The 15,866-nt window shown below is 51.2% G+C and overlaps 1 protein-coding gene across 1 annotated transcript in view; it reads right to left on the bottom strand.

The window, feature by feature from the left end:
- dnah6 (dynein, axonemal, heavy chain 6) overlaps positions 1–15,866 on the bottom strand; it is a 43,139-nt gene that overhangs the window by 14,602 nt on the left and 12,671 nt on the right. Inside the window, exons 23-52 of the mRNA XM_061229086.1 lie at positions 15,434–15,614; positions 14,753–14,849; positions 14,368–14,593; positions 13,703–13,867; positions 13,496–13,606; positions 13,121–13,246; positions 12,830–12,985; positions 12,266–12,427; positions 11,859–11,996; positions 11,472–11,639; positions 11,078–11,226; positions 10,741–10,848; positions 9,698–10,253; positions 8,150–8,272; positions 7,585–7,767; positions 7,139–7,282; positions 6,512–6,733; positions 6,057–6,204; positions 5,333–5,490; positions 4,796–4,927; positions 4,071–4,242; positions 3,558–3,704; positions 3,393–3,466; positions 2,811–2,965; positions 2,333–2,564; positions 1,737–1,889; positions 1,492–1,632; positions 1,015–1,257; positions 723–890; positions 265–500 (exon numbers count right to left, since the gene is read on the bottom strand). Coding sequence (XP_061085070.1) covers positions 265–500; positions 723–890; positions 1,015–1,257; positions 1,492–1,632; positions 1,737–1,889; positions 2,333–2,564; positions 2,811–2,965; positions 3,393–3,466; positions 3,558–3,704; positions 4,071–4,242; positions 4,796–4,927; positions 5,333–5,490; positions 6,057–6,204; positions 6,512–6,733; positions 7,139–7,282; positions 7,585–7,767; positions 8,150–8,272; positions 9,698–10,253; positions 10,741–10,848; positions 11,078–11,226; positions 11,472–11,639; positions 11,859–11,996; positions 12,266–12,427; positions 12,830–12,985; positions 13,121–13,246; positions 13,496–13,606; positions 13,703–13,867; positions 14,368–14,593; positions 14,753–14,849; positions 15,434–15,614 — 5,174 coding nt within the window. The remainder of the gene's footprint in view (positions 1–264; positions 501–722; positions 891–1,014; positions 1,258–1,491; positions 1,633–1,736; positions 1,890–2,332; positions 2,565–2,810; positions 2,966–3,392; positions 3,467–3,557; positions 3,705–4,070; positions 4,243–4,795; positions 4,928–5,332; positions 5,491–6,056; positions 6,205–6,511; positions 6,734–7,138; positions 7,283–7,584; positions 7,768–8,149; positions 8,273–9,697; positions 10,254–10,740; positions 10,849–11,077; positions 11,227–11,471; positions 11,640–11,858; positions 11,997–12,265; positions 12,428–12,829; positions 12,986–13,120; positions 13,247–13,495; positions 13,607–13,702; positions 13,868–14,367; positions 14,594–14,752; positions 14,850–15,433; positions 15,615–15,866) is intronic.

Raw genomic sequence — 15,866 nt, 5'->3', positions numbered from 1 at the left:
ATAAAAGTAATCAAAAGATCAAGTGGAGACAGTGAGGCCACAGCAATGTGGAAGGGACCAACAAAACAAGAGCCTGTCCTCCGTATGAAAAATGGCCAGATTAAAGATGTTTGCTGGAAACAACAATATCAAGAAGTGGTAGGTGTGAAGAGCCCAAGGCAGCCCATAGTTTTTAAGTGGGTAATGTTCCATCATGACGGTGTTGGCTGTAGTGGTGTGCTGTCGGTGTGTGTTCACTCCTGGACCTCTTTGGGACTGACTCACTTGCTGTTGAGCAGGATGCAGACGGCCTCCATGACGGTCATGACCATGTCGGGCGGCTTGGTGAAGACGCGGATCTCGGAGATGTCGGCCTTGTCCAGGGCGTTGAGCGCGGTGTTGGCGCTGTCCAAGGCGGGCAGGGCCTCGTCCAGGTCCCGCTGGGCGTCGTCCGCGATGGCCTGGGTGTCCTCTGCCTTCACCTTGGCCAATGCCTCGTCGTCTTTCACCACGCTGCGGACCTGTTCAGACGCAACAATTCAGCTCACAGAGACACAGACACAGACACAGACAGACACAGACACTGACACTGACACTGACATTGACACACACACACACACACACACACACACACACACAGACACACAGACACACAGAAACAGAGAAGGGACACACACACACACACACACGGACACAGAGGCACACACACCGACACAGAGGCACACACACACAGGTATACACACCTGATCCGCTTTCTCTTGGTCCACAGCCAGTTTCCCCATCAGGGCGTTGACGTCGATGGACTTCTGCTTGAGGACGGGCTCCAAGGCGGACAGCTCCACCTTCATGGTGTCCACCAGGTCGTTGGTCTCCAGGAGCTTCGTCAGGCCATTCTTCACACGGTCGCGAGCCTGGACAGCACACACAAACACACACGGCACTCACAGGTACGGACCTCTACTCTCGCAAAAACACTGTGGTCTGTGCGGCTTTAACACACTCAATGACGTTTCCGTGGCGGTCAGAGTGACTGACCGCGACCAGCTCCTGTCTCTTGCCGTCCAGCATGGACAGGTAGAGGTTGATGAGCTCCAGGTAGGAGGTGGGCGTGGTGTAGTATCGGCGGCGCAGCTCCGAGTAGAAGCGCTCGGCCAGCTCCTCCACGCTGATGTGGATCTCCACGCACATCTCCGAGAAGCGCTCCTTCATCTCCTCGCTGCCCAGCTCCACGCTCTGGAAGAAGAACTGGGAGACGGAGTGCAGGGCCTCCCGGGGCCACTGGCAGGGGCGCAGAACAGGGGTCAGGGGTCAGAGGTCAGCAAATAGTACTCTGTACAGACGCCAATTGGGAGTGAAGCTCAATTCAATTGGAGGTTCAATTCAATTCAATTCTATTTTTATAGTGCTTTTCACTGAGGACTGTCGCAAAGACGCTTTACAATGTAATGTAATGGAAGAAAAAAACAGGGAAATACCAGCTCTGAGCCCATGATAGCACAGGAGGCGACTGACCTGGACGAACCAGTCGATGGTGCAGCAGTTGACCAGCGAGGGGAACATCCTGCAGCGGGCCCTGAAGGCGTCTCCCACAGGGCTCATGCACAGCACGATGTGGAGCTTCTCCCGCACGCGAGAGATGAAGAACTGGAACACCTGGGGAAAGGAACGCACACAAAGAGCACGGTGTGATGGTCAAGGGACAGAAACTAATCGTGGCCTCATCATACACTACAGGCTCTCAGCAATGTAGCGGTCACCTCATCGCGGTTGCCCTCGGCGATGCCCGCTTCCTTGGCTTTAGGACGGGTGGCTGCCAGCACCTGCTCCAGCTCGTCCTTCTCAAAGAGGTTGGGCACCTCCCCGGAGTTCAGCATGTTGTTTATGTCCTCCAAGAACTCCTCCACCACAATCTGTCCGAAGGGCCGATAACAGCATGTGATGTCACTGACTCACTGATTGTCACACGATGGATGCAGTTTGGGTGAGATGGACCCGATATTGCTTTGGTTAGGACAACAGATACAACTTTGGTGAGATAGATTCAATATCGTGCTAAAAGGCATTCCTCAAAGTGAAGGACACAGTAGTTGGTAAGTGAAGGGCACAGTGGTTGGTAAGTGAAGGGCACAGTGGTAGGTAAGTGAAGGACACAGTGGTAGGTAAGTGAAGGACACAGTGGTTGGTAAGTGAAGGACACAGTGGTTGGTAAGTGAAGGACAGTGGTTGGTAAGTGAAGGACACAGTGGTTGGTGAGTGAAGGACACAGTGGTTGGTAAGTGAAGAACACAGTGGTGGGTAAGTGAAGGACACAGTGGTTGGTTGGTCTTGGTAAGACCCCAGTGCTGTGTCACACCTGGGTGTCGGTGAAGAGGAAGACGGTATCCTTGCCCTCCACGCCGGCCATCTTGCAGAGCTTGCGCAGGTCCTCGTGGAAGCTGTCGTAGTTGTAGCCGCGGCACAGCTCGATCTGGAAGCAGCGGTAGCCACACATGTGGGCCGCCAGGCGGGTCAGAGACTGCTTCCCCGTGCCCCCCACGCCCACCAGCAGGGCGTTTCCCCGCTCCTGACGAATCATACGCGCAATCCTACGGAAACGCACAAATAGCTCAATGAGGAAAATCACCCGATATCAGATTCCTAAAACAATTCATTCCTTTTCGAGAAACCAATTACTTTGTGCAGTTGATATGGCAATACTGCTTGAAAGACGTGTGTATGAAGAAAAGGGCAATACAAACTGGAAATGCAGGTTTGTTTTTAAGGTTTGTTTTAAAGCCATCATTTGCACATCAGTTATTAGCTTCTGTGGTCATTAGAGCCTTCACAGTAACCTTGAGACATGCTCAACGGCATCCTGGAAGAACACCAGCTTGGTCTCCTTGGAGTTGGTCATGTTGTAATCGTCCAGGTACTCTTGCAGAACGTCGCGGATCTTCTCGATATCTTTCAGGTCTTCGTACACACGGTCGGCCATGTCTTGCCCCATCTGAAATTTCCAGAATTAAAAGTGTGTCTACTCTTAAGGACACACTTGTGTGGTGTGACAATGCAGAGTGGCAAACCGAAACCCAGTGCTTGTCTGATTTTGATGACGTTGGTTTAAGTAATTTCATTTGTTAGTGTATTTTATTAAGGTCAATACATATTAACAACATTTCTGTACATGCAATTAGCCAGGGGGGGTAAATCTGTAGACCCTGGGCTACATGCATGTCTTTGGACTGGTTTGGTTCTTGGTACAGCGCAGTTGCACATTCTCCCTGCTGTTGCTGTAAACCTCTCTACAGGTGAACACCATCCGTTCATGCGTGCAGCACAGAGCACATTAAACTCAACAGCGACATTGTACTTAGCTGCCAACATTTGATTTCATATCCTACATCAAAATTCCTGAAAACTGGACACCATCTCACCTTAATAAAATCCCCAAAGATGATGGGCTCAGTCACGAAATAACTTGGCTCCAAGTTGATCCCAAAATGCTTGCCTGGTAGGAAAGAGGTCATGAGGCGATGTGAATAAAGCTTGTGAATGGACCGCGCAGCAGGAGATGAGCACGGCACACGGAGAGCACTCACTGGCCATCTCGGAGACCATGGTGTTGAAGTAGGTCTTGTCCTCGTTGTTGATGAGCCGGTCGTGGAACACCCTCTGGCACTCGTGACAGAAGAGGCGGAAGATCTGGGTCTGGTCCCGCACACTGCTGGAGTCACACTGCAGCATGCCTGGGGAGGGACAGGGAGGGACAGGGCGGGACAGGGGTCCCACGTCAGACCCAAAGCACGGAACAGAGGGGAGAGGCCGTGGAGGGGTTTAGCTCTGTCTTAAGCAAATTAAGCTCAAAAGCACCGTCCCCTGGGTACCAGACTGAGTGCAGTCTGGCTCAATTTAACACGGAGGACTGCATTGGAAAAACAGTAAGCATGTTCAATACTGTAAAACGTTTAACTGCGCCCAGCGCACCTCAATCTCTCACCCTGCACACACTTGGACAGGTCTCTGAGGTTGAAGACGTAGTGGGACTTGGTGATACTGTAAAACGTGTGTGGGAGTGTGCGTTTAGCTGTACCCAGCGTGCCGTAGTCTCTCACCCTGCACACACTTGGACAGGTCTCTGAGGTTGAAGACGTAGTGGGACTTGGCGGGGGTGGGCAGCAGGTCCACACTCATGCGGTGGTACATCTCCACCGCCGCCTCCACGATGTTGTCCGCTGACTGTTTCACCGCCATGGGGAAGTCCGCCAGGAACCCGCACAGGATGGCCTGGGGAACAGGGAGGGCTGGGGTCACGATGGCTGGGGGACCTGGGAAAGCTAAGTTGCTGCAGGAACAGGTGGGTGCTGCACCTTGGTGGTGGTGGAGGTGAGTTCGCCCTCATCACTGTAAAGCCTGAGTCATGCTTCACCTGGTAACCTCCAAAATGGAGACGCCATGCGATTTTTGCCATCTGGCGTGTTCCGTATTGATCCGTATTGTCAAACTAAGCGATTTTATTGTCTCTGTAGTGCGCTCTGCCGTCTGGAACAAATAGACCAGTCCCATACAGTGGCTGGCGGATCAAACATTAATCAGGCTTCATGCGCTTTGAGTGTGAGAAAAGTGCTGTATAACTATAACTATCTATCTTTCTATCAACTCAATTCAGTTTGTAAACTCAAAAATGCGCTTTGTGTTCTATGGGGTTTTTGTCAGTTTATGAATTTAATTCCAGTTGGTATGTTGAAGTCAACGAATGAGGAAACTGAGGACGCATGCACACTTGTCGGGCGCGAACATAAACCAAGCTTTTGGGTGAGAAAGTGGGACGAGGCCTGACCTTGAAGATCTGCTTGAGGCTGTGCTCGGAGGGCGTGGGCAGACACAGCATGCTGAAGTGGCGCAGGAAGCGCGGGGTCACGGGGTTACGACCCCCACCGGGGGGGGCACAGGCCGCAGCGATCGTCATGTCCTGCAGACCAGGAGGGGGCGAGAGAGAGAGAGAGAGGGGGGGCGAGAGAGAGAGAGAGAGAGAGGGAGAGAGAGAGGGAAAGAGAGAGGGGGGGCAAGAGAGAGAGGAGAGAGAGAGGGGGGGTGAGAGAGAGGAGAGAGAGAAAGAGAGAGGGGAGAGAGAGGGGGGGAGAGAGGAGAGAGAGGGGGGGAGAGAGAGGAGAGAGAGAAAGAGAGAGAGAGAGAGAGAGAGAGAGAGAGAGAGGGGGGGCGAGGATGAAGAGGGTTTCACTGGGCAATGAGGGATGATGAACGGTGAGAACAATGTGTTTATCTGAGTGTACTGGGTATGAACGTGGTGTACTGAGAGAGGTTATTATATCAGTATGGTAATCTGGCATTAGACAGGGCTGAGCGCGAGGATAACCTGAATGGCCTTCCAGTGGAACTTCTCCCTGTCGTAGAAGCCGCGGAAGTCCTGGAACTGCCGCAGGAGTTCGATGGGAGGCTGGGAGCCGTAGCTGTCCAGTTTGGGCATGTTCAGATCGTCCACAAACACCACCAGCTTCTTCCCAGTGGGAGCCCCTGGGGTCAACAGGCATTATCTCTGAGCAAAGCATCTCTCACACCGGTCAAACATCCCCGCAGCTCAGAGATTTATGATATAACCTACCAGAAATGAATGTGCTTTGCATAGAGCAAAACTAGCAAATAATTCTCAACTGAGAGCTGATTATCTATAATTGTCACATCCCTGTATTTGCTGAGGTCAACAGTTCAATATTCAACTTTCATACACATACTTTAACAGTAATGGAGTGATGTGGTTTATCGGGTTAAGTTCATAATCTGAAAAGCCATAGGGTTGTTTAAGAGCTCCAAAAAATAGAATGAAAAAACTGTACAAACTGCTACACAATTGGCTGATTAGATAATCGCATGGCTAAGTAGGTGTAATAAAGTCAAAATGTTCCTAATAAAGTGCTTGGTGAGTGTATATTACTGAGGATTAATATGTTTCTGCTTCCTACATATTAATGTTTCTATATGAGCGGAAATGTAAGACTGGAGCCAGCCTGTTTTTACTCCAGTCGAATGCAGAGGAGACACACGATATGAGAAGGCTCTCTCCGCTCTCTCCACTCTCTCACCCAGCACGTTCTTCCTCTTCTTCTCCAGCTTGGACTCGATCATCTCCTGCGTCCGGGCCGAGGAGGTCTGGGCGGAGAAGTTGATGTAGACGGGGATGTAGCCCGCCTTCTCCTGTATTTTGTTGAGCAGTCCACGAGCAACCACTGACTGAGGGACGAGACCGGCACCAAAAAGCACGTTCACGCTCACGCCTGACTTCCAACAACATGTGTGTCTATCAAACACTTAGCACAAAGAGATGCCATTTAATTCCTTAAAATAAAAAAATAAAAAGCCCCCAGTTCTCTAGCATGTCCTAGTATGTTGCATATGTTGCCCTGAGTCTCTCTCACCTCGAACACCATGTGTATGGAAGTTTTACAGTAGTATTATAATGAGGGAGAAATCATAGATGATATTATTCCTGGGACTGGGAGAATATTCACACAGGTTCACAGACCCGGCCTGACCGTACCTTCCCCACGCCGGTGAGCCCGGTGAACAGGACAGAGTGGCGCACGGAGAGCAGTTTCTCCATCACGTAGCCGTAGCGCACCGTGTCGGTGGTGGGCACCAGCATCTCGAAGAAGGGCACCTCGCTGTTGTACTGGAAGGAGGGGATCACCTTCTCCCAGGGCTCCAGCCGGTTCAGAGAGAAGTCCATGTACACACTCCACAGGTCCCCTGTGCTGGGCAGCTGTGCACACACATACACGTATACACACGTGTATACACACACACACGCACACACAAGTGTATACACACACACACACACACACACATGCACGCACGTGCACATACGCACACGTGTACACACACACACACACACACACGTACGTCTTTGCTCAGTCAAACATATCCGATTGAAAACAGGTATAATTTACTGTAACTGCCTTCACAGTGTACATGTGTGCGACTACTGAAATATGGTTACACATCCCGGATAGTGGATAATAAGCTATATTATTTGTATATATTACACTTGTTATGCCGACAATGTTTTCGCTGAGACGGAAAAGTACTGGAAGTCTAAATTGCAGTTTGCTGGTTGGGGTGCGATTGGTTCTGAGGCCTGTCAGTCATGTGTGGAGCCCCCTCCTACCATGGCGTCGTTGTTGTCCTCAAACTGCTGCCTGATGAAGTTGTCGAAATCGTCCCAGCAGCTGTCCGTCAGGTTCCCGCCCACCGCCCACAGGTAGCAGAACACAAAGGTCTGGCACAGCACACTGCTCAGCTTGTTCAGACCCTGGGACACACAGAGAGAAACAACCAGGGCGTAAGAGGCGAGTCATTATCGTGAGCAAACGACAATATAACAATATTCACTGCTGCATCACATCTCCGAGTCTAGGCAACAACGCAACCAAATCAAAGAAAGGAAAGTTTTTTAATTAAAGTTTAAGTGCAAAGAATAGGTTTTACCGCAACGCAAAAACCACTGTGCAGAACCTAATAACCCCCTTAGAGCATGGCAGAGGGGAGTGAGGTATATTTCACTTTTGAACACGGGCCCGAGCGTACGGCAGTTCGCGGACAGCGGTCACGTACCAGTGTGAGGTCAGGGCCACCGGGGCCCAGCAGCAGGGCCTCCAGCAGGCAGCAGAGGGTGGTCACCTTGCTGATGTCCACCTGTGCCATGGCCTGGACGCAGCTCTTAGTCACGAACAGCAGGCCCGCCTCGATGTACTGCTCGAACAGGCCCAGCAGGTACGTCTGCATCTCCTCCGTCAGCTGCACACACAGGACCGGGGAGGAATGATGTCCGTGTTCACGGGGGAAACGCACAGATGAATCTCCAAATGCAACATACAACTTCACGGGACTACCACGGTTTCAGATGGCTGGCCTTGTAGCTTGCACGCTCACTCACTCTTTGTTTCGTTATTTAATCCTTCCGTCTGCTTTGCAGTATTGTTGCCCGCCCTTGAATAGTTACTGGACCAAGTTACTTCCTTAACCTACTAGGTTTGTTCTGATTTGTTCCTTTACCCCACTTACAAAACCTTCCGTGAAAAATCAGCAGTATACTTCCATAAATGACGGTGATGGTGCAACCTGTGAACTGCACTGGATTATATCATGAGTAGAGATATAAAAAATAAAGTGGCATTACTTTATCTGGCAACCCCTTGATCCAGGTCTGAACATATGGCATCCACTTGAGTTCACTGGGGTCAATGTAGACCATCCCACAGCGGCTGACTGTGGCTGGGGACGCAACGGCCAGATCTTGCACCTGGGGAGAAAAGACGTGTGCAATTTAAGAAAGGAAACTCGCTAAGACATTACTTACTATTTCTGATATGCCCCAAGGGATATGCCCCAAGATGTTGCAGTCAAATCTCAAGTGTTTTAGTCTTGTAATAAGTCTTAAAATGCACTCAGACTTGCAACAAGTAGAAAATATAAGCTTGCTTTAAGTTACTGTTTGCTTGACAAATTCTCACTCCAACATTTTCGTCTTATAAAAGAAAAAAAAGAAAAAAAAGAAGATTTTAAGATTCAATATAAGTGTGAAATACTTGTTGACTTAATTTTTGCAGTGAGGTGGCTGTGTCCATGAAGAAGCAATTAAAGACTGCAATTCCAACTCTCTCTCACCTCAAACACCATGTGTATGGAGGCCTGAGTCTCTCTCTCTCTCACCTCAAACACCATGTGTATGGAGACCTGAGTCTCTCTCTCACCTCGAACACCATGTGTATGGAGGCCTGAGCCTCTCTCTCTCACCTCAAACACCATGTGTATGGAGGCCTGAGTCTCTCTCACCTCAAACACCATGTGTATGGAGGCCTGAGTCTCTCTCACCTCAAACACCATGTGTATGGAGGCCTGAGTCTCTCTCACCTCAAACACCATGTGTATGGAGGCCTGAGTCTCTCTCACCTCAAACACCATGTGTATGGAGGCCTGAGCCTCTCTCTCTCACCTCAAACACCATGTGTATGGAGGCCTGAGTCTCTCTCACCTCAAACACCATGTGTATGGAGACCTGAGCCTCTCTCTCTCACCTCAAACACCATGTGTATGGAGGCCTGAGCCTCTCTCTCTCACCTCAAACACCATGTGTATGGAGGCCTAAGTCTCTCTCACCTCAAACACCATGTGTATGGAGGCCTGAGTCTCTCTCACCTCAAACACCATGTGTATGGAGGCCTGAGTCTCTCTCACCTCAAACACCATGTGTATGGAGGCCTGAGCCTCTCTCTCTCACCTCAAACACCATGTGTATGGAGGCCTGAGTCTCTCTCTCACCTCGAACACCATGTGTATGGAGGCCTGAGTCTCTCTCTCACCTCAAACACCATGTGTATGGAGGCCTGAGTCTCTCTCACCTCAAACACCATGTGTATGGAGGCCTGAGTCTCTCTCTCACCTCGAACACCATGTGTATGGAGGCCTGAGTCTCTCTCTCACCTCAAACATCATGTGTATGGAGGCCTGAGTCTCTCTCACCTCAAACACCATGTGTATGGAGGCCTGAGTCTCTCTCACCTCAAACACCATGTGTATGGAGGCCTGAGCCTCTCTCTCTCACCTCAAACACCATGTGTATGGAGGCCTGAGTCTCTCTCACCTCAAACACCATGTGTATGGAGGCCTGAGTCTCTCTCTCACCTCAAACATCATGTGTATGGAGGCCTGAGCCTCTCTCTCTCACCTCGAACACCATGTGTATGGAGGGCGTGAGCTTGATGCGCTCGCTGTTGGCCAGGCAGAGCATCTTGTTGTCGTCCAGCACGGTGTTCATGTTCTCGATCCACAGGGCGTCCACGGGCCCGTCGCTGATCACCCACTTGTGGTCGTCGGTGGTGTCGTTGACGCCGGCCCGCACGCTCAGCGCCATCAGGCCGTCGCGCCACTCCATGGTGAGCGGGTTCTCCTCGCCGTACAGCTCGCCCATGGTCACCGACTTGGGGTTGAGCACGTAGGTCTTCACCGGCTGGTAGAAGGGGTTCTGGTGGCCCTGCCGGTGCAGCTCCTCCAGGGCGTCGGCCAGGATGGCGTAGACGGTGGTCTTGCCCCCGCCGGTGGGGCCCACCAGCATGACGCCGTGGCGCACGATCATGGTCTCGTAGAGCTGGATGACCTTGAGCGTGGTGCTGGGGAGGACCTGGAGACGCCGCTTCACCAGGGCCTCCTCGATGGTGGACTGCAGCACGCCGTAGTCGTGCTCCGGGATGGTGACGCCCGGGAACAGGTCCGACAGGATGCCCCTAGGGGGGCGCAGTGGAGCGCACCGTCACTGACCACTTCTATTTTCACTCATGAGGGGAGAACTATTTTTTATGCAGATTATGGCTGGTTTATTGTGTGGAAAAAATAACTTTCACATAATTGAGGGTTTAGGTCACCATATTAGGCCAGTTTCACAGACACATATTAAGCCTAGTCCTGGACTAAATTGAGTTTTGTATGGGGAATCACCACTGACAATTGAATTTAGTTTAGTTTATTGACAATTCTATGTCTCTGAAATTGGCCTAATATCGTCTAAGACCTAAACCCTCAGTTATGTGACTTTGAAGAGCAAAGCTAGATAGAAACAGAATTTTTTTCCAGACAATAAACCAACCATATTCTGCATAACAATAGTGGGCTCCGACATTTTTCAACTTAAGAGCACAAGTTCTCTTTGGAAAAGCTGTTAGCACAGAGCCCTGACCCACATCGTTACATTCGCATCACTAAAGCAGTTCTTACCCAAAGAGAACAGCGTCGTCTGTCAGGAACTTGGGCAGGTTGGAGTCCCTCAGGGCACGGATGAGGACCACGTCTTCAGACAGGTGTGGGTTCTCTCTCTTCAGGGACCTGAGGCAACAGCAGCGTCGGCATCGTGTTATTATACAGAGCGCATTGTCATCGGTATAGAAGCACCGAAGTAGTAATGAAGCTGTATTAAAGACCAGCTCAAGTCAAGTTACAACACCCAGGGGGAATGCCAGCTAATGGCAAAATAGCATTTATTTCCCTATAAAAACAGTTCCACGGTATCAGAAATAGCCGCGACAGAGTACGCGTGGCTGGTGTTGTAACCCACCCAGCCATGACCAGCACGGACTTGACGGCGCGCATGCCGAAGTCGTAGTGGTCCTGCTGAGATAGCTGCTCGCTGCACAGCTTGTACATCTGGGTCATCTTCCGGGCCAGAGTCTTACTGGACTCAAAGCCCTCCGAGTACAGGATGACCTAGGAGAAACCAGGGGGAAGCAGGGTGTTTAGAGAGACGGCGAACGGTGTCAAGAGGTTACAGAACATTATACCCAGTTTACTGACATTGAGAAATCATGCATCTCTGACTCTTCCCTCCAGAAGAGGATTTTAAAATAAGACTAAGAATAGGAAAAAGCAGGGAAGAGAGTAACAGCATCTACGTGTTAGCTATAGGAGCCGTGCACCACTGGGATGGTTTGTTCTCAGCTCAGCAGTCTGACCTCAGCAATCAGGGCGTAGTTGGGCACCATCATGGCGATGGGTCTGAACAGGGCCTTCAGGTTGTCGGGGAGCTCCGTGCGGCCGGCGTATCCGGGGTTCATGGTGATGAAGGCGGCGCAGGTCATGACCAGCTTTATCTCCTGGCCTTCAAACATGAACCTGCTCATCTGGATCAGGGAGACCACACTCAGTCACAAGCTTACAGGAAGGAGCAATCTATCAGCAAACTCACTGTGCAGACAAAAGGATTTTTCTGACTCCAAGTCTGATGTGTTTGGCTTGGGTGGCAAAACCAGCCCAAGGTAATTGACTTGTGTAAACCAGCACAAAAGGCCAAGATAAAGAAGCTGAGATGCATCGAAGCTTGGCGTATGAGAGTCGTGTACCTTGGCAGCCTTAGCGTTGCGGATGGTGATGAGTTGCTGGGCGATGACGGACAGCACCTCGATGTCGATGCGGTTGAACTCGTCGAAGCAGCACCAGGCCCCTGACTGAGCCAGGCCGCTGAAAAACTTGCCCATCATCTGAAAGCATTCAGGTCACACTCACGCTATGCTATGACTTTATCAGAGCCCAATCAGAGTTGGGCGTGCAGTTCTGGAAACCAATATGTTTTTTAAAGAAGGGCAAATAAAGTGGTTCCAGATATAACATTTAAAGGTTATAAGGAAACACTTGAGACAATCTGGTCTAAATGAAACAAAGGAAAAAGCGAAATGGAGAAAGAAAGGGGGTAAGATGCAGAAGACAGGCTCAAAGCAGCAAGAATGAGTGTATCAGAAAGCGGCCCAACCTTGTAGTCCAGCCCGTCGGAGCAGTTGAAGACCACGCACTGGATGGCCAGCGCCTTGGCCAGGTCCTTGGTGGTCTCGGTCTTGCCCGTCCCCGCTGGGCCAGCAGGGGCCCCCCCCAGGTCCAGCTGCAGCGCCCCCATGAGGCACAGGTAGCAGCGGTCCTGCCCCAGGAAGAGACACAGGTCATCAGCTGCAGTCTGCCCATCTCATCTAGTCTACAGGCCCACACTAATCCCACTAAGTACATACATATGAGAAACCTAACAGCAAAATACCAAAATACGTAATAGCTGGCAATAGAAACGCTGTATTTCTGATGCGTTAATCTGAATTGAAGTTAATATGACTACCGCATACAGTGGCCCATGTTCCTATGGATGAAGCAGTAAAAACATGAACACTGCTGAAAAAATAAACCCCAAGAGTATCCTGACTGAAGGATATGAATAAGCAACCACCCCAACCATATATATATATGCATGTACACGTGAGCACATCCATGTACTGAGCCGTATGGATATTGCACATCATGGAAGAAATAAGAAATAAAATGAAAGGCTTACAGTGAGGGGTGTGATGACCAGTCTGGGACAGGCTCCCAGGTACTCATAGCCGTAGATGTACTGGGACAGGGCCATCCTCGCCACGCAGTTGTCCAAGTCCATGTCCCAGTAATACCGCAGCTGCCTCTGCCACTCAAAGTTACTGCTGTTATCCACCTGGACACAGCAACCGCAAAGAAACGAGACAGATTCAAACTCCATTTCCCAGCATCCTCTGGGGCCACACTGATGGCACAGGCCCGCTTGACTGGAATCGCCCTGGGGCGTGACGGTGAGGCGGTGAGGAAGCACCTTCTGCTTGACGAGGTCGGTGACGATGTCGCGGGCGTGCACGTCCACGGTGATGAGGGCGGTGATGATGTTGCGGTGCAGGTTGGGAAGCTGGCCGCGCACCAGCGCAGCGAGGGCGTTCAGTCGCTGAGGTCACGTGACACACGCGGGAGAGACGAGGACACAAACGCACCGAGTCAAAAACAGAAACGGTACGAATCGAAGAGCTAAACTGAGATAGAAACAGGAATGAAACACTTCACCGCAGGAACAGAGTAGTATGCACTCCAGAAACATTTAAACTATAAGAGAAGTGCTTAAAAGTGGAAAAGGACACCAGATTACTCCATCGGCTTACGCCCCCTGGTCGTTTACGGTCGTGTATCTGCGCTGTACCTCAACGTTGACGACTTCAAACTCCTGCAGAGCTTCAAAGTGGTCGTGGTCTCCCTCCAGAACGTTGTCCATGTCCCGGCACCACATCAGCTGGGAGACGGTGAGCACCACCTGGGGGGGGGGGAGGAAACCAGGGCGTCTCACTCTGCGCTCCCCACAGCCTTCCCACAGCTGGACCTAAGATGGCTGACTGCGTCGCTGTCGTACCTGGGAAGCGTGGCCCGCCACCACCCACTCCACCCTGGGCTTGTTCTGGTAGTCGGCGATGGAGGCCTTGGTGAGTCGCCTCAGGGAGGAGAACATGGCCTCCTCCACCTTGCCCAGCCAGTCCTCCACATTCCCACGAGCCTTCAGGCCCTTCCCCAAGCCCACCTGCGTAAAGACAGGAAGTAAAACTGATATGTTACCCCCCAGACTCCTGGCCAAAGGTTCAAATCTAGCTCTCTAAATCTAGACCACTTCACAATGGTTCATTGTACATTTTCCAGCAGTCAATATCCATCACTGTAATAGAGTTCTCATTTGATCTTCCTTGCTGAAAAGTTTGTCGATGAAAAATACATCATGTACAAATAAAGCTTGCCAGAATGTACACAGGTTTAGGTAATGTATATGTATTATAATAAACCGTTATGATAATACCATAATATGTCATACATCCATGAAAAACGGGAGCTATAAACAGCCTACAGCATTTCTGTCACAGTAGATTATGAAAATGGTTTTATGAATTCTACACTGCTGAAACAAACAGCTCAAGCTAACAGGTTTTGAAACAGCTGGCAGCTGGTAAGTCCAAGTTGGTCATCGGCGGATTTTACAGCAGGGTATGCGAGAAAGACAGCGGGTGAAGTATGTCGACGTAAACAGACCCTCTCTGCCTCGGGGGAGACCATGGCCAGGATGTCGTTGCTGTAGGCCTTCTCGCCCTCCCCCTCGGGGGGCGCTCCCTGGGGGGCGGCGGTCGGGGGCGGCAGCAGGGCGAACTCCAGACGGGCGATGGCGTCGAAGCACTTGCGCAGGTGCGGCTGCACGGCCTGCGGGTTCCGCGTCTGGGCCAGGATCTCCAGCAGCTCGTCGTTCGACAGGAAGTAGAACCTGCGCGTGCAGAACGGCGTGCTAGTCTGCTGTCACGTAGCCGCTGCACCTTTGTGCGGTTCGAAAGTCCTTCAGGACTCGCCCAGGACGTAAGCTGATGTAAGTCTGGGATGAGATCATATTCTCGCACACCAAATCCAAAGGACCTTATAGGCTCACCTGGGGAAGATGACTCTCTTGGACTCCAAATAGGCCTCCAGACATTTCTGTATCTGGTCCAATAAAGCATTGTTGTTCTGGAAGACTTCCAATAGACCTGAAAAAAACCCCAAAATCAACCAGTAAGAAGAATTTGCCAGTGGTCAGCTGAAACAATAAACTCAACATCCTCAGCTGACATGGGGTGTACTGCTTGTCGGTTGGATCATCTAGCCATTTTAATAAATGGATCTTAACACCTGTGTGACAAACTCCCAAAAAGTGAAGTTATGCTATGAAAACACAAAGACTGCACCAGGTCCAGTGTGAGCGTTCAGCAGATGCCTGTTCTCACAGCACCAGGTCCAGTGTGAGCGTTCAGCAGATGCCTGTTCTCACTGCACCAGGTCCAGTGTGAGCGTTCAGCAGATGCCTGTTCTCACGGCACCAGGTCCAGTGTGAGTGTTCAGCAGATGGCCATTCTCACTGCACCAGGTCCAGTGTGAGCGTTCAGCAGATGGCCATTCTCACTGCACCAGGTCCAGTGTGAGCGTTCAGCAGATGCCTGTTCTCACTGCACCAGGTCCAGTGTGAGCGTTCAGCAGATGCCTGTTCTCACTGTACCAGGTCCAGTGTGAGCGTTCAGCAGATGCCTGTTCTCACAGCCCCAGGTCCAGAGAGAGCGCTCAGCGCTGCCCTCACCTGGCTTGGTGGCGGCCCGCAGGGCGTTGGGCAGCCGCTGCACCTTCCTCATGATGTCCTTCCAGGACTTGTCCACCTGCAGGAACATTTTGGCCTCGGCGGGCAGCTGCCTCTGGATGTCCGGGGCGCTGAAGATGCTCTCCAGGTAGAGCCAGTTCCGCTGACACGTCAGCCACTCGTCCTGAGGAGAGGAGGGGTCGGGAGCCCCGTCACATTCTGGTTAAAGACCACCTTCCACCTTTCCACACTGCACTGTACTTGGCCCCAGGGCTAGCTTATCCTGCGTTCACATCAGCATCTGTTAACCATTCACATTATTATTGCGATGTTATTTTGGCACCATGCCTGGGGATATTTCAGGGGTTTAACCACAGCTAGTCCAGGGGTAAGGCTGGTGCTAGCCCAGTTCAGAATGTGCAAGTGTGAACACCCA

This window comes from Conger conger, chromosome 19 (assembly GCF_963514075.1).
Source record: "Conger conger chromosome 19, fConCon1.1, whole genome shotgun sequence".
Lineage (NCBI taxonomy): Eukaryota > Metazoa > Chordata > Actinopteri > Anguilliformes > Congridae > Conger > Conger conger.
Note: the sequence above shows the minus strand (reverse complement) of the source record. Positions and strands in the feature narration are given on the sequence as shown.